This window comes from Cetorhinus maximus, chromosome 14, assembly GCF_964194155.1.
Source record: "Cetorhinus maximus chromosome 14, sCetMax3.hap1.1, whole genome shotgun sequence".
NCBI classification, from domain to species: Eukaryota; Metazoa; Chordata; class Chondrichthyes; order Lamniformes; family Cetorhinidae; genus Cetorhinus; species Cetorhinus maximus.
Genome location: NC_135892.1, coordinates 76,974,713 through 76,996,814, shown reverse-complemented (window position 1 = coordinate 76,996,814; position 22,102 = coordinate 76,974,713). Strand labels below are relative to the sequence as shown.

The 22,102-nt window shown below is 41.2% G+C and overlaps 1 protein-coding gene across 6 annotated transcripts in view; it reads right to left on the bottom strand.

The window, feature by feature from the left end:
- Positions 1-22,102, bottom strand: part of mark1 (MAP/microtubule affinity-regulating kinase 1) — a 190,460-nt gene that overhangs the window by 35,503 nt on the left and 132,855 nt on the right. For 5 of the 6 annotated variants that reach the window (XM_078557104.1, XM_078557099.1, XM_078557101.1 and 2 more), the window contains exons 4-11: positions 18,029-18,077; positions 11,811-11,876; positions 9,585-9,655; positions 6,402-6,458; positions 6,025-6,261; positions 3,252-3,371; positions 2,992-3,091; positions 2,594-2,706 (exon numbers count right to left, since the gene is read on the bottom strand). In XM_078557104.1, the coding sequence (XP_078413230.1) occupies positions 2,594-2,706; positions 2,992-3,091; positions 3,252-3,371; positions 6,025-6,261; positions 6,402-6,458; positions 9,585-9,655; positions 11,811-11,876; positions 18,029-18,077 (813 nt within the window). The remainder of the gene's footprint in view (positions 1-2,593; positions 2,707-2,991; positions 3,092-3,251; positions 3,372-6,024; positions 6,262-6,401; positions 6,459-9,584; positions 9,656-11,810; positions 11,877-18,028; positions 18,078-22,102) is intronic. The other variant, XM_078557105.1, reaches the window with a different exon arrangement.

The following is a 22,102-nucleotide window of genomic DNA, read 5'->3' as shown; positions in this document are numbered from 1 at the left end:
ACTACAGGCCAGTGAGTCTTACGTCAGTGGTCGGGAAACTATTGAAGAAAGTTCTGAAAGAGAGAATCTATCTCCACTTGGAGAGGCAAGGTTTGACCAGGAATAGTCAGCATGGCTTTGTCAGAAGGAGGTCATGTCTAACAAATTTGATTGAATTTTTTGAGGAGGTGACCAGGTGTGTAGATGAGGGTAGTGTAGTTGATGTAGTTTATATGGATTTCAGCAAAGCTTTTGACAAGGTCCCACATGGGAGACTTATAAAGGCAGCAAATGCACATGGGATACAGGGTAATTTGATAAGGTGGATTCAAAATTGGCTTAGTTGTAGGAGGCAGAGGGTGATGACAGAAGGATGCTTTAATGACTGGAAGCCAGTGTCCAGTGGCGTACCACAGGGATCTGTGCTCGGTCCCCTATTATTTGTCATTTATATAAACGACATAGATGACTATGTGGGGGGTAGGATTGGTAAGTTTGTGGATGACACAAAGATTGGCTGGGTGGTTAACAGTGAGGTTGAGTGTCTTGGGCTACAGGAAGATATAGATGGGATGGTCAAATGGGCAGATAGGTGGCAGATGGAATTTAACCCTGAAAAGTGTGAGGTGATACTTGGAAGGAGTAATTTGACAAGGAAGTATTCAATGAACGGCATGGCACTAGGAAGTTCTGAGGAACAAAGAGACCTTGGCGTGTGTGTCCATAGATCTCTGAAGGCAGAGGGGCATGTTAGTGGGGTGGTGAAAAAGGCATATGGAACACCTGCCTTTATCAATCGAGGCATAGATTACAAAAGTAGGGAGGTCATGTTGGAGTTGTATAGAACCTTGGTGAGGCCACAGCTGGAGTACTGTGTGCACTTCTGGTCACAACCTTATAGGAAGGATGTGATTGCACCTGGAGGGGGTGCAGAGGAGATTCACCAGGATGTTGCCTGGGATGAAACATATAAGTTATGAAGAGAGGTTGGATAGACTTGGGTTGTTTTCGTTGGAGCAGAGAAGACTGAGGGGCGACCTGATCAAAGTGTACAAGATTATGAGGGGCATGGACAGGGTGGCTAGGAAGCAGCTGTTCCCCTTAGTTGAAGGGTCAGTCACAAGGGGGCATAAGTTCAAAGTGAGGGGCTGGAGGTTTAGGAGGGATGTGAGGAAAAACTTGTTTACCCAGAGGGTGGTGACAGTCTGGAATGCACTGCCTGGGAGGGTGGTGGAGGCAGTTGCCTCACATCCTTGAAAAAGTACCTGGGTGAGCACTTGGCATGTCATAACATTCAAGGCTATGGGCCAAGTGCTGGTAAATGGGATTAGGTAGGTAGGTCAGGTGTTTCTCATGTGTCAGTGCAGACTCGATGGACCGAAGGGCCTCTTCTGCACTGTGGTTCGTGAACTCCACTACACTTCCTCAAATAGTATCATGGGATTTTTTATGTCCATCTGAGTGGGAAGACTGGGCCTCTTTTTTGTGATTAATCTAATAAAATGCTTCTGCTAACAATGCAGCACCCTATACTACATTAAAGTGTCGGCCTATGTTGTGCACTCAAAGCATCTGGAATGGAGCTTGAACGTATAATCTTCTGACTCAGAGATGACTGTTATCAATGAGCCAAGATGGACACTTCACTGGAATCACATGTAGGCAAGGGCAGATAGAAAAGGCTTTGAAGGACATTCGTAAATCAGTTGACCTTTTATGAAAAACTGCACTGCAGCAACTCACCAAGGCTCCTTAGACAGCACTTGCCAAATCCACAACCTCTACCACCTAGAAGGACCAGGGCAGCAGATGCATGGGAATACCACCACCTACAGTTCCCCTCCTTCTCACATATCATCCTGACTTGGAACGACATTGTCGTTCCACCACTGTCGCTGGATCAGAATCCTGGAACTCTTTTCCTAACAGCATTGCGGGTGTTCCTACCACATATAAACTGCAGCAGTTCAAGAAGGCAGCTTACCAGCACCTTCTCAACGGCAATTAGGGATAGGCAATAAATGCCGGCCTAGCCAGCAACGCTCACATCCCACAAATGAATATTTTAAAAAATCAGTTGCACAAATTGTCATTGTGATATTTAAACATGATCCAAAACTTCACAAAAAACTTCAGGCTTTTTCCAGAATGAAGCACAATTTTGCGAGTGTAAAGATTCCCAGCTGGTAGCAGTTTCTGGCATGAGTGGAGCAGGGGATACAGATGGGGGAGGAAGGCACATCTCATAGGCACTGGTAAGAAAGGCCATCATTATGTTCGAGAAGATCTCGGTGGAGAAATTCATTCTGTAGCACCGGTTCTAGCAGTGCTACACAAATATATGTTGATTCCCGGGAGCAAGCTGCACCTTCGCCTGTGCACTGCCTGCCCCTAGGAAATTGACACAAGTCTGCCCAAAATTACTCCCCCCAGCCACCCCCCCCCCCCACCCAAAGTCTGAGCAACTTTGATATAGAATCGTGCAACAGTACAGAAGATGACCTCAGCTAGCGAACCAGGGGCCAGCTGGGGAGTATTTGCAAGTGTATACACATGTTCCAATTGTTTTCATGCAACCAAACTTTACAAAATTTGAATTGATTATGAAGCTTGCCTCTGGAGGTTTCCTGCCCAATAACAGGTAACAGGCCATGACTTCGTCATACTTCTGCCCCACTAGGGATTCAGTAATTTCTTCTCTTGGGAAGCCCATAGTAACCATCGTTTCTGTAAATATCAATGTAAAATTTACAAAGGAGAAACATACATCTTCTGTTTTAGTACATGCAATGAAATATTATCAAAAATCCCATCAGTGCACCAAATTAAACCCCTGGAGGTGCCATTATCCAATGGATATCCTAAGGCTTACTAAAACGAACTTCCTTCTTCGGGTCCCTGCATGTTTATAATATGACACAAACGACGTACAGATAATTACGCACTGTTATTGCATTTCAGAGTATCTGTAAGATCAAGCCCAAATCACTCATGCAAAAGTAACAGACTTACCTATTCTTTTGGGATCACTATAGTCAGGTTCTGGTTCACTGTAGGGTTTTAATTCCTCCTCCTCAAAACCAACATTCATCCATCGGTCCTTCATGATTTGCTGTTTTTAAAAAAAAAGTTCATGTCAATAATTTGCAAATTGGCAGGGGGTTGGTGGTGATGGTTGAGAAATCTCAAGCCTGATATAAATGAATATATAATAAATATTTTAAAGAAGAGTTGCAGAGTTGAAAAATAGTCAGCTGAAGAATCTCACTTACTTCCAAACTGCCTCGTTTGGCAGGATTTAATACCAAGAGTTTTTTGAGCAAGTTTTCACAGTCTGTTGACATATAAAAAGGAATTCGGTATTTCCCTCGCAACACTCTTTCCCTTAGTTCCTGGAAGGAGGGAATGAATAGGGGAAGTCACGCTCTGCACAAGATAGAATCAGATCAGGTCCTGAATTTTTCTTAATAAACCCCAAGATGTTATTAAGAGAAAGCTCAGTGTTAGGGATATATGAAGTTTTTGCAGAATGCAGATTTTGAAAAAGCACTCACATTTGATGAAAAAGTAATTTAGGACCTTTGGGTCAGTAATGATAAAATCATTCAAGTTACTGTGAAAAGAATCTAGGATATCGTTACAAAGGGAAAACAAATGCATCCTCCTGCTTCTGATGTGTTTTTTATGCGGGAAAAGAGGAGCCACAGTGAATTAAATTCCAATACTTAGTTGCACAATCTTCTTTTCCACTAGTGAGGTTTAAAGTGATACATTTCAAAAAATTTATTGGATTTTATTAAGCCAAGCACCCTACCACCCAACCATGCGCTCACTTACACAGCAGGTTAAAAATTTCTGAAACAAAGTTAGCAACTTTGATATTTATGGGGAGATCGGGGCGGAGTAGGAGGCGAGGTTGCTAATCCTGGGAGGGAAGCAACTAGAGATCAGGACTTGGAGGCAGGGTGAAAGAGAGGTTGCCGATAGGGGGAGGGAGGGAGGGAGGGAGTTAAGAGATTGGGGCTGGGGCTGGTTGGGAGGAGATTTCACTGATTGCGACAGGAGGGAGGAAGTGGCTGTGGCTAGCAGTAGGGAGACGGAATATTTCCATGGAGGGCCAAGGAGCACTCCCACTCCTCTTGACTAACAATGTAAAAGGCACTCATGTTCTAGAGCAGGCATTATCCTTCTTCCCTTCACAATTAGGTTTTGCGAGCCTTGGGAAAACCATGCAGCAATATGTTAAATTTAAATCAGGCTCCCAATTGTGGTATGGTAACCCGATTTTAATATGTTAATAAAGTGACCCACCTTTCCAAGACGCAATACTCACATACCACAAAAACGGCAATGGGGTGCAAATTCAGAGGAGGGGGTCTTGTTCCCTGCTTTTAGATTTTTAACCCTCCCCCTCCCATTGTGTCTGAAAGAGGGTGGTGCCAGGAGGATAGTCATATTCATGCCAGTATTGTACGTAAAACAACAAGCTCCTCATTGCAATGTAAGCCACTGCAGACCAAGTCCAAATGTTCCATTGCTCAGTTTTATATTTTACAACAGCACTATGTGCACTGGTGCAAGATTAATTTATCGATTTGGCATTTTTTTTTAAAATACCAATGGGCCCACGATCAATACCTCGCTTTTATGAAATTCTATTCAACAATTATGAGAAAGCCAAAACTAGTCAACAAAACTTTTTCATGAAAGGATATTCTCAGTAAAATTTAAAGGAAACAAACTAACAAATAAGTAATTAGGAAAGCTAATAGAATGTTATAGTTTATTGCAAAGGGAATTGAATACAAAAGTATGGAGGTTATGCTTCAGCTATACAGGGCACTGGTGAAAACAAATCCGGAGTACTGTGTACAGTATTGGTCTCCTTATTTAAGGAAGGATGTAAATGCATTAGAAGCAGTTCAGAGAAGGCTTACTAAACTAATACCAGGAATGGGTGGGTTGCCTTATGAGAAAACATGAACAGGCTAGGCTTGTATCCACTGGAGTTTAGAAGAGTAAGAAGCGATTTGATTGAAACCTTTAAGATCGTGGGGGGTCTTGACAGGGTGGATGTGGAAAGGCTGCTTCCTTTTGTGGGAGAATCTAGAACTAGGAGTCATTGTTTAAAAATAAAGGGTCGTTCATTTAAGACAGAGATGAGGAGAAATTCTCTCTCTCGGAAAGTCGCGAGTCTTTGGAACTCTCTTCCTCAAAAGGCAGTGGGAGCACAGTCTTTGAATATTTTTAAGGCAGAGGTAGATAGATTCTTGATAAGCAAGAGGGTGAAATGTTATCAGGCGTAAGCGGGAAGTTATATTCAAATCAGCCTTGATCTTATTGAATGGCGGAGCAGGCTCGAGGGGCCGAGTTGCCTACTCCTGCTCCTAATTTGTGCGTTTGCGTGCAAGTTAAACTTTCGATTGAAGATGACATCAACATTTTTTTTAAAAAGTGCTGCTTCACAAGCTTTTCTGAAATCGTATTTAAAATCATTTGCCAAGGAAGAGGGAAGGTGCCGGACCCTGCTGAATTAAAATAGCCCATTTAGTGGGGTGGTCAAATACTCCTCCACTTCTCAATCTTAGCAGGACCATTGGGTATAGGATGAGGATAGAGAAAGAGGGAGGAAAAGCAACAGAAATATATACCCAAGGGCCTGGAAATTATATCTGACTTGCATGTGCCTCTCAGTAGCTACCTAAAAGGCAGCACTAGAGGAGGCCCAAGTACAAGACATCACACCAGTATTTTAAAAATTCATTTATGGGGTGTGGGCATCGCTGGCTAGGCCAGCATTTATTGCCCTTCCCCAATTGCCCTTGTTCAGAGGGCTTTTAAGAGTCAACCACATTGCTGTGGGTCTGGAGTCCCATATAGGCCAGACCAGGTAAGGACGGCATATTTGCTTCCCTAAAGGACATTAGTAAACCAGATGGGTTTTTACAACAATTGGTAATGGTTTTGACAATGGTATCTTGCTTTGGGTACAACGTGAATAATGGGAAGACTAAAATGGTGAATAACATTTTAGAAAAAGATTACCTTTAAATTTTGGCCATCAAATGGCAAAGAGCCACTAACTAGAGTGTAAAGGATGACGCCGAGACTCCAGACGTCCACCTCTGGGCCATCGTACTTCTTTCCTTGGAAAAGCTCTGGTGCAGCATATGGTGGACTTCCACAGAATGTGTCTAATTTGTTACCAATTGTAAATTCATTACTAAAGCCAAAGTCTGCAATTTTTATATTCATATCTGCATCAAGAAGCAAATTCTCTGCCTAAAGAAAGGAAGCATCAAATATTTACTATTGTGAATTTCTGCAAAGTTCATTAATGAACCAAACCTCAATCTACTGCAGCTGTAAGCATAAAAAGCAGAACTATAGGAAAAGGCAAAATACTCTTTACTTTCAAGTACCTTAAGATCCCTATGTACAATATACTTCTGATGACAGTATTGTACGGATGACACAATCTGAAACAAAAAAAATCAGAACAATTCAATAATGTTCATTGTGTACATATGCTGCATGGTCATTTTGTTGAGGCTATTTCAAATATAGAAATCAGTGATGTGCGTCTGACTACTCATAGCACTAGCACAAATCTATCCTCTAAGGTAAAGAAAGCACATATATAGAAAGACTGTAAAAGTGGGAGTGGGGCAGTGGTTAGCATAACTTCGAATAATGTAGCTGCTAAATTTTTAAAAATCTTTATTAAGATCTCACTTATTTCAAAAGGTACACAGAACAAATACTACAATACACTATGCTGCAATGCTTATCTCCTTAAAATTAAGTTTTGTGGAATATTAGCAATAAATTTCATGTTTCAAGCCCTGAATACATGCTAAAGTGAATAAGGGGCAAGGCTGTCAGGTGAAGCAGCTGGGTGGGTGAGGAGGTAAGGGGGTAAATACATTTAAATCTTAAAATATTTTTAAATACATCGGAGGGCTCCCCAGTACAGCTTAATGTTTGCTGCTAATTTCATCGGAAGATCCGGGCCGACATATTTGAAAACGGACGGGAAGGGAGGCGGTCCTTTCAACCTGCCCACTTGGAATCGACCCACCTTCACTCCTGGCTCAGGTCTGCCTAGTTGGGCAGCAAAACTGTCTCTAAGCCAACGAGGGTCCCGATCCCCAGAAATCCCGCTTCCCTGCAGGCTGGCATTGGAGATTGGTTCCTGACATGAAATTGAACCTGCCTCCCAATTCCTGCCTCAGAGGGGAAATCTGGCCCGGAATGTCAGCCATATTCTTTACGTTATCTACCCACCCAACCAAAATGTAACAATAAAGCTACAATAATTCTGGTAATAAGTAGTTTCACAATATACGACACCGACCATAAAAACAAATAACGAGGCCCTTCAGTCCACTGTGCCTGTGCAAGCTCCATGTCAGAACAATCCACTTTAATCCCACTTGCATGCTCTTTTCCTATTTCCTTTCAATCCTCAAAGTGCATCATCCCTTCTTAAACGTCATGATTGGCTTAGCTTCAGTAGCCACTCAGTAATGTGTTCAATATTCAAATAATCCCTTCCATAAAAAACTCTTCCTTAATATCTGTAGTACTGAAAATAAATTTACATGCTCTTACCAATCTATTGACTGTTGGAAATGATTTTGAAGCAGTTACCACTAAGCCTTTCAAATTTTAAAACAATTTTGTTTAATTCAGTAACTTTTTTTATTTCATGTCGTAATTTTTCAAGTTTATCATAATTATATGATCTCATTCTTGGTAGGGAATCTATGTTGCACTCTTTTCTAATGTTCCGATGTCCTTTTTATGATAGGGGCCTGGATTTTCATCCTTGAGGCAATTCATAGCTCAGCCTACCCACCCAGGAAAAAAGTGCCTGCAAAGGTGGGATCTTCACCTGCTGGGGGGGCAGGTGCAAGCTGGAGGCAGGCCAGCCAACTTGGGAAGAAGTGCAGAGACAGCCACAGGGGCTGTTGGGTGCCGAGCTGGGCTGTTTAAAAGGCCTGCCTCAGTGCTGTGGGACTTCGCCCCTGTTAAAATAAAACACAAAGGCCCTCCATGCCTCTCATCCCCTCACCCTCCAGACACTCTCCATGCCCCATCCATGCCATCTCATGCCTCTGACCCACTCTCCATGCCCACTATGCCAAGCTATGGCACTTCCATGCTCATTGGTTCTATAGTGTATAGTGAGCAATAAACCTAATAGTGACAGTAACATGTGTTAAAAGATGCTTTAAAAAGTCATTCATTACTTTCCACTATGTTCAAAAAAGTCAGTTTGCTACAAGGCAAATGTGTCAATCATACAGACCCTTTATAGTATCAAAAAGAGAAATCACAAGCCATTGAAACCACTTAATCTTCTGTAAATGAACATTGAGAAATTGACCGTGGAGATCAGAGAGCCAGAAATGTCAGTCAAGCAATGTTATGTCTGGGACACAGCTGTTTCAACAAGAGTAATGGATGTCTGGGCTTGCAGCCACTTTTATGATACTTTAAAGGTTCTGGATGATTGATACTTTTATTGCCTTGGAGTGAAGTGGCTTTTTTTTAAAACAATAGTGGAAAGTAGTGAATGAATGATGTTTTTAAAGCTTTTTTAAACAATATATCCTACTGTCGCTATAGAGCTCATTGGTTCTATACAGTGTATAGTGGGTCAATGGGCATGCAGGTGTCATAACTTGGCATAGGAGGTACAAGGGCTATTGGGGGCTGGTGAGAGTGCCAGAGGGGTATGCCATGGGGGCATGAGGGGTGGGTGGCTGGGGGGGCCTTACCTTGGCATAAGGAGGAAATTTTGACTTCAACTTTTGAAAAGGTCCCCTCATACAGACTTGGTTTCACAACTCCTCTGAGGGGCCGTTAACCACGACTCTTTAAAAACCTGACCCAACTCCATGAAAATTGCACAGCAGTAGGAGATGCCCATCTCCGCAATGGCGCAGGCCAAGACTGGCGTGCCACCTATAGGCTTTTGACAGGAACCAGCCTGCACCCTTTAAAGGCACTCCCGAAAAATCAGACATACCCCAGGAAAGGGGTCAGGATCCCAGAATCAGGACTGGCCTGCCATTTTTAAAAGGCTCCTGAGTCATCCTGACTTGGTAAAAATTCAGCCCTGGGAGTCTGAAGCAGTAGTCCAATTGTTGCCTAATTAAAGCCTTCTACTAATTCATTATTGTTGGCATGGACAAAGGCATTCGAGGGGAGCTATATAGACCAGGACCATCTCAAGTTCCATTTCCAATCTGTGCTCAGTTAGCGGATTTCAGCCAGGGGAGTTGGTGGGACAAAGGAAGAAAAAGGCTAGTCTGTATCTAATCGCTAACCATCACCCTTTCAGGAACATGCTTGTGTGAACGCTGAACAAAGACAGGATCAGGTGTAGCTGTGATGTTCCTGCGTATATTGACACAAGATGATGAATGGAAAAGATGAAAAAAAAGGGAAAGATTGTAAAGATTAAAAAAAGCTTTTCCCTTCAAAAATGAAATTCATTGATTTAGTTTTGCACATTTAATAGGAACAAATATATCACAATCCATAATGAACATAAGAACTAAACTCAAATTCTTATGTAGTTATGCTGAACTCACCTGTCTAAACTTTGCCCTTGCTTCTTTTTCTTTCATTCTACCATGTGCAACTAAGTAATCAAAAACTTCTCCTGCATTGTAAAGAGGTAAAAAGAGAAAGAAAGAGGCAAATTTACCAGATATGTAGTCTAATGTCACACTTCTTCCAAAACTAGTGCACTTTTCAGAGCTCTTTTCAAATGAACTTTGAAAAACAAAGTTTTTTGTTGTTAAGTGTTGACATGGTCCATATTTTCTATACCCTACGCATACGTTAACATAATCGTCACAGTTATGAAGGAAGGTCTCATCTCTGTATTTTAAAGTGTGGATCAAATTTAACATATAAGCACAATGGAGATACTCAACAGAAAGAACAGCCTGCTGTATAAAACAAGCACTTAATTAATTATGGAAGTAAATCTGCAGTCAAAGCTGGGCAGTGAATACAAGGTAACTAATCTATAAAAGTAGGTTTATGTTAGAATTGTACATGAACAATTAGAAAATAATAAACAGCATGTTACTCAATTACTATGGCTTTAAGCAATTTTTAACAGTTAGCAGCACTACAGTAAAATAATGTTGTAGGTTGAATAAAATCCCCCAAAATATAAAATAAATTTAATGTTAAGTGATAGTATATTAAGAAAATTTACAGGACAAAACCAAATGGGTTGAATTTTTTTTTAAATTTGCATTATTTAACAAGGGCAACCAATTTCAGAATTAAAAAAAAACTTGCATAAATTCGATCATGCCATCAATCTCAATGAATTGTACAAATGAATGATCAAGATTAAGAGTGATCAAGATCAAAACAATGCACATTCTGATGCAGATTCATTGATCTGAAACATTAACTGTTTTTATTCACAGATGCTGCCTGACCTGCTGACTATTTCCAGCATTTTCTGTTTTTATGTCAGAATAATGCACAGCTCCTTCCATGCAAAAAAATTGCCAGTCATTTCATAAACTGCAGTTTATTATCCAGGATCTCTTGAATAAATTGAGATTTATCCCTATGCAACAATTAAAATTGGAAGGGACTGATCCAGCTCAGGGAAAAGGACTATTCCCAGTTTCCTGGTTATCCTTATGCAACAATTAAAATTGGAAGGGACTGATCCAGCTCAAGGAAAAGCACTAGTCCCAGTTTCCTTGTTTGAAATATGTGCCTTCCTGATAAATAACAAAGCTGAATGGATAATGGTTATAATGAATTCTATGATGATTCAGAGCTTCACAGCTAGAGTAGAATGTGATAGACTTATTTTTAAGGCGGACAAAGCTTGAAAAAAAAATGTGACCAGTCTGATGCATCCAGTCCAACATATTACTGCATTCCAGTGTTGTTTTCCTGTTGTATTTTTAAAGGAAATTAGATGCGCTAGATGCTGTACTGGCACTAGAAGCTCTATTGTCATACAATTTAACAAGATGCTACCCTATAATTTTCTGGGGCAGAGTTTAAATGGAAATGGCTGGAACAATGTAGAGAATTATAGACATAAAAATTATGAATTTCTTTATTCAATATGAAAAAAATCTGTATATACTCGCACTGGTCAATATTAATATTTAGAATTTTAAGATAACTTGTTATAACCCATCTTTTAGTTATCATATGGTGTGGATTATGATTCCAGATAAATGATATCACTTTCAACTCTTTGCTCAACAGAAAATGCAAGGCAGAAAAAGGGACCTCAAACATGTCTAAACATTAAAAGGAGCTAACCTGCTCAAGGAACAATGGTAGTGGTTAAAAAACAATAATCTAATGTTAACATTCTTCATTTCCTTTTCAAAATAGAACAACAAAATAAGTTGTTTAACTACCAATTTAGCTAGCTCATCATTTTACAACACAGAGCTAAAACTATTGGTTCTCATCCTCTAAAGAATTGCCTAATTTTAATTGCCTAATTCCCTGGTAGCAAACTGCACACTTGACTGCCCAAAATGGCTGTCTTAGCACCAGGTTACATAGGAACTTGGGACTGGCAGGAAGGGGTGGAGATTGCATGCTTAAAAACCTATTTTTTAAAAAAGGGGAAAAGGCTATAAAGACAAATACCTTAATGCTGAAAAACAAATATTTGTATTTTAAAATATTAAACCCAAATTACTTTGAGGTCAATCCTGCAACTGTCAACACTACAGTTATTTCAGTGAGTCTTCCATCTCCAGTGACCACAAATTGTGCATCAGTAATTAGTAACGATCAAAACCTCAACTTACCTCCACTTGCATACTCCATAATTAAATATAGCGTTTTCTCAGTTTCAATTACTTCAAATAACTTAACTAGGAGAAAGAAGAGGGAAAAGATTAATCATAAATATTATTCAAACAGTTTAACAAACACTGTTAGCGCTGCATTACTGTTTGCACCAACATCACAATTCTTTCAAAAAGGACAAGTTTAAAACAAAAATACAATCGAGGCAATTTTCTTCATATTTACATACATTTTTATAACAAAAATCCTTCCATAGTCAAGTTGTGATTCCATCATCCCTGCATCCAGTCTGTCCATCCCTGTCAGAATTTTATATGTTTCAATGAGATCCCTTCTCATTCTTTTTTATTTACTCGTTCACAGGATGTGGGCTTCGTTGGCTGGGCCAGCATTTATTGCCCATCCCTAGCTGCCCTTGAGAAGGTGGTGGTGAGCTGCCTTCTTGAACCGCTGCTTTCCATGTGGTGTAGGTACACCCACAGTGCTGTTTGAAAAGGAGTTCCAGAATTTTGACCTAGTGACAGTGAAGGAACGGCAATATGTTTCCAAATCAGGATGGTAAGTGTCTTGGATGGGAACTTCCAGATGGTGGTGTTCCCCTCTATCTTGTCTTGGCCCTTGTCCTTCTAGGTGGTAGTGGTCATGGGCTTGGTAGGTGCTGTCTATGGAGCCTTGATGAATTCTTCTAAACTTCAGTGAATACAGGCCCAACCTCTCCTCATATGACAATCCTGCCATCCCAGGAATCAGTCTGGTGAACATTCGCTGCACTCCCTCTATGGCAAGTATACCTTTTTTAGGTAAGGAGACCAAAACTGCACACAACACTCCAGGTGTGGTCTCACCAAGGCCCTGTACAGCTGCAGTAAGATATCCTTGCTCCTGTACTCAAGCCCTCTCACAATGAAGGACAACATACCATTTGCCTTCTTAGCTGCTTGCTGCACTTGCATAAAGGCAAAATACTGCAGATGCTGGAAACATACCTGCGTTCAGTGATTGGTGTACAAGGACACCCAGGTCCCTTTGTACAACAACATTTCCCATTCTACCACCATTTACATAATACTCTGCCATTCTTTTTTTCCTACCGAAGTGGAGATCTTCACGCTTATCCACGTTATACTGCATCTGCCATGTATTTGCCCACTGACTCAACCTGTCTAAATCACCCTGAAGCCTCTTAACACTCTCCTCATGGCTCACATTCCCACCAAGTTTCGTGTTATCAGCAAACTTGGAAATATTATATATTATACAATATTATATTGAAAATATTATAACTTGGAAGCATTGAGTTCAACAACTTCAGACCATGAACTCTCTCCTCCACCCCCACCCTTCTTTTTTCATCCCCCTTTTTTCCATATTCATTAAAAAAAATTTCAAAATTTTTATTAATTTTCCCCCCCCACTTATTTCATTATTACTATTTTAAAAAATTATTTCCATTTTCATTCATTGTTTTATCCCCAGCTTTTAGCCTATTTTCGATCTTTCTTCCCCCACCCCACCCCCACTAGGGCCATCTGTCACTTTCCAGAGTGCTTACCCTAGTCCAGCCATTATCACATTTTGCTTTCTTAATGTCACCATTAGCACCTCCTTTAGCCAGTACAACCATCATTTACAACTCTTTGACCTTCTGTTTATGACATCTTTTGCCATCTCTCCTTTGCCTCCACCTATCGCTGGCTTCATCAGTTCCACTCCCCTTAATCATATATATTTCACCACATCTCTACCTCCCTTTAGATCTCAAGAAAAGTCATACAGACTCAAAGTGTTATCTCTGTCTCTCTCTCCACAGATGCTGTCAGACCTGCTGAGTCTTTCCAGCATTTTTTGTTTTCGTTTCAGATTTCCAGCATCCGCAGTATTTTGCCTTTATCTTGGAAATATTACATTTGGTTCCCTCATCCAAATCATTGATATATATTGTCAATAGCTGGGGCCCAAGCATTGATCCCTGTGTTAGCCCAGTTGTCACTGCCTGCCAGTCTGCAAAAGACCCATTTATCCCCACTCTGTTTCCTGTCTGCTAACCAATTCTCAATCCATGCCAATATATTGCACCCAATCCCATGTGCTTTAATTTTACACACTAAGCTCTTATGTGGGATTTTATCAAAAGCTTTCTGAAAATCTAAATACACCACATCCACTGGTTCTCCCTTATCTATTCTGCTAGTTACATCCTCAAAAAACTCCAGTAGGTTTGACAAACATGATTTCTCTTTCATAAATTAACGTTGACTTTGTCGAATACCATTCATATTTTCTAAGTGTCCTGTTATCACACCCCTTATAATAGACTCTTGCATTTTCTCTACTTTTGATGTTAGGCTAACTGGTCTGTAATTTGCTGTTTTCTCTCTCCCTCCTTTTTAAAAAAATAGTGGGGTTACATCTGCCACCCTCCAGTCTGCCGGGACTGTTCCAGAACCTACAGAATTTTGGAAGATGACAACCAACGCATCCATTATTTCCATCGCCACCTCCTTTAGTACCCTGGGATGTAGATCATTGGGCCCTGGGGATTTATCGGTTTTCAGTCCCATTAATTTCTCCAGTACTATTGTTTTAGTAATACTAATATACTAATTTCCTTCAATTTCCCTTCTCACTAGACGCTTGGTTCCCTAGCATTTTCTGGGAAGTTATTTGTGTTTTCTTCCTTGAAGGCAGAACTAAAGTAGTTGTTTAATTGCTCTGCCATTTCCTTGTTCTCTATTATAAATTCTCCTGCTTCGGACTATAAGGGACCTACATTTGTCTTCACTAATCTTTTTCTTTTTACGTACTTATAAAAGCTTTTACAACCCGCTTTTATGTTCCTTGCAAGTTTACTCCCATACTCTATTTCCCCCTCTTAATCAATCTCTTGGTCCTCCTTTGCTGAATTCTAAACTGCTCTCAATCCCCAGGCTTGCTACTTTTTCTAGGAACTTATATGGCTCCTCTTTGGATCTAATCCTATCCTTAATTTCTTTCATTAGCCATAGTTGGGCTGCTTTTTCTGTTGTATTTTTGCACCAGAAAGGAATGTATAACTATTGCAATGCATACATTAGTTCCTTAAATATTAGCCATTGCCTATCCACCTTTTAATGAAGTTCCCCAATCTAGCTCAGCCAACTCACGCCTCATACCTTCATAGTTTCCTTGTTTAGATTTAGGGCCCGAGTTGCAGGTCTGACTACTTCAATTTCCTATCCAATGAAGAATTCTATCATGTCATGGTCACTGTTCCCTAAAGGACCCCGCACAACAAAATTATTAATTAACCCCTTCTCATTGCACAATACCAAATCTATAATAGCCTGTTCCCTAGTTGGTTCCTCAACATACTGGTCTAAAAAAAACATCTCGTACACACTCCAGGAATTCATCCACCACAGTATTATTGCTGATTTGGTTTGCCCAGTCTATATGTAGACTAAGGTCACCCATGATTACTGTAGCACCCTTGTTGCATGCATCTCTCCTTTCCTGTTTAATGCCGCTCCTCGCCTTATCACTACTGTTTGAGGCCTATAGACAACTCCCACTAATGTTTTCTGCCCCTTGTTGCTTCTTAGCTCCACCCAAGCTAATTCTACATCTAGGTCAGCCACATTTGCAGTTGATACACTAGGTATTGAATGCCTTCCCCTCCCCCACCCCACCTATGTATCTCTCTCTCGTCTATGCTCTTCCCCACTTCCATACCCCAGCTCACCCAAAAGTGTGCAGGCCCAGGCAGATCTATCAATTCACCACAAGGGTAGCCGAAGTATTTAAAAGGGCATTCTTTAATGTAAGAACAAAAAAGAACACAAGAAATAGAAGCTGGAGTAGACCACAAATCCCATTGAGCCTGTTCCATCATGCCCGCCTGCTCCAAATATCCCTCAACTTCCTGAGACCAAAAATCTGCCTATCCCAGCCTTAAATATCTTCAACAATGGAGCATCCTCTGGGGTAAAGAATTCCAAAGATTCACAACATGTTTTACACTCCCCGACCAGTGGAAACAATCTGTCAGCATCGACCCCATCAAGCCTCTTCAAAGCTCTGTACGTTTCAAGAAGATTGCCTCTCAATACAGGCGGAGGTTTCTCCTTGCTCAACATCCAGGTTACTATGGCTGACTGGAAGCAAAAGTGGCGGGTGTGTGAGCAACATCAGTCAGCAGGCACAGTGCATTGGCACTGTGCCATTTCCTTCTGCAGACCTGACTGATGAAACCTCTTCAAGACCTGCTCAGTGAGGCAGAAGAGAGGTTTGATGATGACCATGGCACAGTTAGGGCCATAATGGAGCAAACTATTGGTTTTCTGGGGATGCGGCTCTTTTCAGAGGCGGCACACAGGGAGGTGATGGGGGGCAATGGAGGGTGATGCATATGGCAAGGAATGACAGGCCAGGACAGTGACATGGAAGTAGCTCACAGAGGAGAAACAGTGCACAAAGACCAAGTGTCAGGGGCAGGGTGAGAATGGGATTGAATGGATTTCAAGAGGGATTAATGGAATGAATCTGCGTGGTACTGAAACATTTAAATACTTTAGCAAGGAAGGGAATGGGCTTGTGAATCTTTGGAATTCTCTATCCTAGAGGGTTGTGGAGACTCAATATTCAAGACAAAGATGGATAGATTTCTAGATATCAGAGAGATCAAGGGATATGGGGATTGTGCGGGTAAATGTCATTGAAGTAGATGATCAGCCATGATCTGGTTGAATGGCGGAGCAGGCTTGAGGGGCTGAGTTGCCTGCTCCTGCTTCTATTTCCTATGCCCTATGTTCCGATGAAGCTTGGAGATTGGGCTGTACACAGTGAGGACGGAAGGATTAACGGTGGATTTTTTGAGCAGGGGTTGACATGACAGCAGCGTGTGGGAGACATAAGCTAATCAGATTCTTTCTTGGCTATCAGACAAGAGGGCATATGATAACGTTTATGAAACCCTCTTCCAATTTCTGCAATGATTTAATTCCCAGAATTTTATTTCAACGCATTTATTAGCGGCTTAACCTCTCAATACTGGAATCCAGAAAGAGTAGATGCAGTACTCTGTATAATACTACGTGCAGTAATTTATCAAACAGGAGTTTATTCTGATATAAGATACACTGCGGTGTTAAGAAGTAGACCGTTTGGTGCGATGATAGCCGCTTGACTTCTGTAACGTGAGCAGGGTTGGTGAGGAATGAACTGTGATTGACAGGACCTATGGACAGCGCCTATCCAGATATATATATATATATATATGCGCAGCAGTGTAGGTAACCCGTGCGGCTTTATGACCCAGAGCCCGGATACTACGAGAAGAGCAGTACCCAATGTAAAGCTGGCTTTAGCCAGGCAATTCGGAACTTCTGCCGAGACTATCAGCTTGCTCTGTTTGAGAGACTCAGTCTCGTCCGAATGAACCTGCCGTTAGCTGGAGCACCGAGAATCTCAGCTCCCAGTGAAACGCGAATTTAAACAGCCCTGTACAAATGTGGATCATGCGAAGCGGGAGAGAACACTGCTGTGATCATTTGAGTGACGCCATTTTTGGTCCTGGCCGCTGCCGGCCAATTCTCTCGCTCGCAGTGACGTAAAGGAGCGCCACAATTGACTGCGCATGCCCGGCGTTGATAGCAAGCGCACCTTCCATATAACGGATGCTTACCCTCCGCATGCAGACCTTGGCTAGGGAGGGGTTAAGAGCATAACATTCAACCGCTCCTGATCACTATTCAGGGCAACCCCCCCCTGCCCTCTCCCCACCCCGGTAAAGATGCATTTTAGACTTCGTGAAGGACAAAATGCCTCAGGTAAAAGCAAAATACTGGAAATCTGAAATGCAAACAGAAAATACTGGAAAAACTCAGCAGGTCCGACTGCATCTGCGGAGAGATGCCCCATTTGTTTTGCCTCTCACTACCCCATGCTCACAAATGAAGAATTACCATTGCCCACAGAACTATTTCCCAACCTAAGGCACTGCTTTCAGGAGAGTTAAAAATTGGCAAAAGAATAAAAATGTTAAAAGCTGAAGGGAAAATTAAGTGCAGCATTGACAACATAACACTTTTTACACAATAAACGATTGGTAACCGCAAGTTGGAGAGAGATGAACCAGACAAGTTCATGAAAGAGAAGTAGAATATATTGTAAAATAATGGCGATGTCAAGTTAATTTGTATTGAATGCACATTTTATTAGGGCTAAAATACAATCTTACCTATATTGGGATGATTCAAAATCTTCATAATCCTTACTTCTCGAAACAGCTGTTAAAATTAAAAATATTAAGTGTTAGAAATATATTGTCGTTTTTAAAACCCACACACTGGTCTTCGTTGTAACATGCTACTGATAGGATTGGGTTTGGGATCACTGTTAAAATCAGTGTAGAACAAGATGTTTCAGTGTATTAATACACAACTTTTACACCTCTAGGAATTTGGTTAGAATTCAGCCCAAGGATGAAAGTTTCCTCATTCTTCTATATGGAAGGGCACCTACTAATGCCACTTTCAAATTGAAGTGCAGCAGTTTCAATTGTGATCAATGCAAAAAACTGTACTATAACTTGTATTACAACCAGGAAGCTGCACACTGAAGTCATTTTAAATCAGTTGCCATAACTTATATGCTTTGCACTATGCATAGTACAACTTGAGTTGCTTTCTGCCAAGGAACTTCATATAACTTATTTTTTCAGTGTTCCCTCTTAAAATTATAGACTGGCTGGGATTGGAACTGACACACTGTTTCTTTGTTGCTGAACAACTTGCAACCAGTAAAACCACTGGCAATCTGTCAGCTGAATGCCAAACCCTACAGTTACTGATCTCAGACTGGTATCTGTAATGTGAATTAAATCAAAGCAGTCTCAGTATAGTTCCTACTTACTGTAGGCTCTCAGCACAACTTTACTCAAATAAGGACTAACCTTTTAATCATACTTGGAGAAAGACTTGTACTTATGTAGTGCCTAAGCAAATCTCTCAAATGTCTCAAAGTACTCCCCCACAATGAATTACTTTGAATGGCAGTATTTGTTCATATGAGCCAACACAGCAACCTAATTGGACAAAACCAAATTTCACAAACAAAGTGGTGGTCAGTTAGTCTGTTTTTGGGTGGTGTCATAAAGGTTGACAAAGACCCCAAGCGAATTCACTGCTCTTTGAACAATGGCATTTATCCTTATTATCCACTCAAACAGATAGATGGAGCCTCAGTTCAAAGTCTCATACGAAGGACTTAACTTGAACTGAAGTATTAGATTATGTTAAACAAAAACAAAAATACCTGTAAAAACTCAGCAGGTCCAGCAGCATCTGCGGAGAGGAACACAGTCAATGTTTCGAGTCCGTATGACTCGTCAACAGAACTAAGTAAAAATAGAAAAGAGGTGAAATATATGCTGGTTTGAGACCAGCTTATATTTCACTTCTTTTCTATTTTTACTTAGTTCTGTTGACGAGTCATACGGACTTGAAACGTTACCTGTGTTCCTCTCCGCAGATGCTGTCAGACCTGCTGAGTTTTTCCAGGTATTTTTGTTTTTGTTTTGGATTTCCAGCATCCGCAGTTTTTTGCTTTTATATTAGATTATGTTATCAATTTCCAGAGTGGGGCATCATGTGACTTGGTGGGGAATTTGCAGGTGCTCGTATTTCATCATGCCTGCTACCCGTGTTCTGGAAAGTGCAGTCTAAAAAGCATGGACAACTTGCTGCAGTGCGGCTTGTAGATGGTACACACTGCTGCCACTACTCCAGAAGTGGAGGGAGTGAATGTTTAAGGTAGTGGATAGGTTGCCAATCAAGTGCCATCACTGGGTCAAAAACCTAGAACTCCCTCCCTAATATCACTGTGGGTATACCTACACTGCATGGACATTGATGTCTCAGGAAGGTGGCTCACTACCACCTTCTCAGCAGCAATAAGGGATGGGCAACAAATGTTGGTCTATCCATCGCCTCTCACATCCCATGAGTGAATATAAAAAAAAACTATAAGCCGGGCAACCCCTGCCCTTTTCTCCCCCTTTCACCTGATGGAATTCACAGGCCTTAAGCCTGTGGACAGGTTGGGATCTGGCTTCAGGATTAAAAACATTTTTTTTAAACCAAACTCACTACTCTTTGGGAATTAAAATTCCTGGGGATATCTGTTCCATTTTTTTTTTAAAACAAGCATTTATAAAATTATAACTATCAGTTTTTAAAGTAGAAACTAAACTGAAAACTTAAATATATGCAGAACTGAAATTGTGCAATGAAAGGATTAAATAGTATCAGAAATTACTTAAAACGTTTTTCTGCTTATTTGAGCGAGTGAGGTCAAAGCCGGGGACTGGAATCTTTTCATTTTAGGTTCACAGTGTCATTGAGTTCCAGTATATCATAGATGGGAAAAAAAAACTAAGCTCCCCCTTTATGAGTTGATACCATTTCCCATCCTAATGTCCTGGCTGGTTAATGGCACTACCCCTTTTTGAGTAAGATGAGGAGGCGAGAGTGACTGCCCTTGACGTCAAGGCAGCATTTGACGAAGCGCAGCATCAAGGAGAACTAGTAAAATTCAAGTGAACAGGAAAACTCTCCACTGGCTGGAGTCAAAGCTAGCACAAAGGAAGATAGACTGGGCCTCAGTTTATGTCTCATATGAAGGACTTATGCAGGCCAATCATCTCTGTCCCAGGACATCATTGTAGGAGCTCCTGTGCAAATTAATGAACCAGATGGGTTTTTACAACAATCATGGTCATCATTACTGATACTAGCTTTTTATTCCAGTTTTGTTGATGAATTAAATCTGTCAGCCATGGCTCAGTTCACAGCACACTCGCCCCTGAATCACAAGGTTCCAGCTTCAAATCCCATTCCAGGGCTTGAGCACAAAAATCAAGGCTGACACTCCCGTGCAGTAGTGGGGGGAGCATTGCATTGTACGAGGTGTCAGCTTTCAGATGAGACATTAAACTGAGGCCCCATCGGCCTGCTCAGGTGGATTTAAGGATCCCACGGCACTATTTTGAAGGAAAGCAGAGGAGTTATCCACTGTGTCCTGGCCAATATTTATTCCTCAATTAACATCACAAAAAATGGATCATCTGGTTATTATCACATTTGTGCTTGCAGGAATTTGCTGAGCACAAATTAGCTGTCACATTTCATACGATATAATAGTGACTACACTTCAAAATGTACTTCATTGGCTGTAAAGTGCTTTGAGACATCTGGTTGTCAAACAAGTCTTTTTGTGCTTTTTAAAATAATTTAAATTCTGCCAGCTATTATGGTGAGATTTGAACTCACGTCTCCAGAGCATTAGGCCAGGTTTTTGGATTACTAGTCAACTAACATTACCACCATGCCATCATTCCCACATCCAGGAGGAGAGTTTTCCCAGGCCCAACAAGTTAGCCTCTACCCAATCAGACCACTGCATGCCATGTCCCTGTGTCACTTCTGGAGTGTGCCACGTTCAACCCCTTCCACCTTGTCCAAGTGTCAGACCCCTCACCCCCATTGCTACCTCCCCAAGCTCTGGCATGATACTCACTTGACATCTGCTCCCTGGCTGCTTTCCTGCCAGACAGAGAACCAGCCTGTCAATGTGATTGGCTTTTGGGCAGGAAAGGTATTGAAAAATTTTGAAAAAGAGACATCGTTTGCAGGACATGCGGGAACCCACACTTCCATGAAAAAATCTTTCTCCTCACTTCTCATCAATGCTCACAGTAAATATCAGAGCCACTGTAACCTATAATACTGCAAAATGTTATCTGTTGCAGTGCAGTTTTTCAGAGGCAATTAAACAATTTGTGGCTTAGTGCAATAAATTTAAAATACAAATTTCACTTAGGAATTATTATGCCATTTGAGACCTGCTCCCCTCTACTGGTGAATAGAGTCATTCACAGCATGCATAAAATGTAATTTTACTTTACATTTATGCATACATTATATGTACATAAAAGACTGCAACAGATAACATTTTGCAGTATTATAGGTAACAGTGGCCCTGATATTTACTGTGAGCATTGATGAGAAGTGAGGAGGAAGATTTGCTCATGGAAGTTCAGGTTCCCGCATGTCCTGCCAAACAATGTCTCTTTTTTAATTTCAATACGTTTCCTGCTCAAAAGCCAATCACATTGACAGGCTGGTTCTCTGTCTGGCAGGAAAGCAGCCAGGGAGCAGATGTCAAGTGAGTATCATGCCAGAGCTTGGGGAGGTAGTAGTGGGGGTGAGGGGTCTGACACTTGGACAAGGTGGAAGGGGTTGAACGTGGCGCG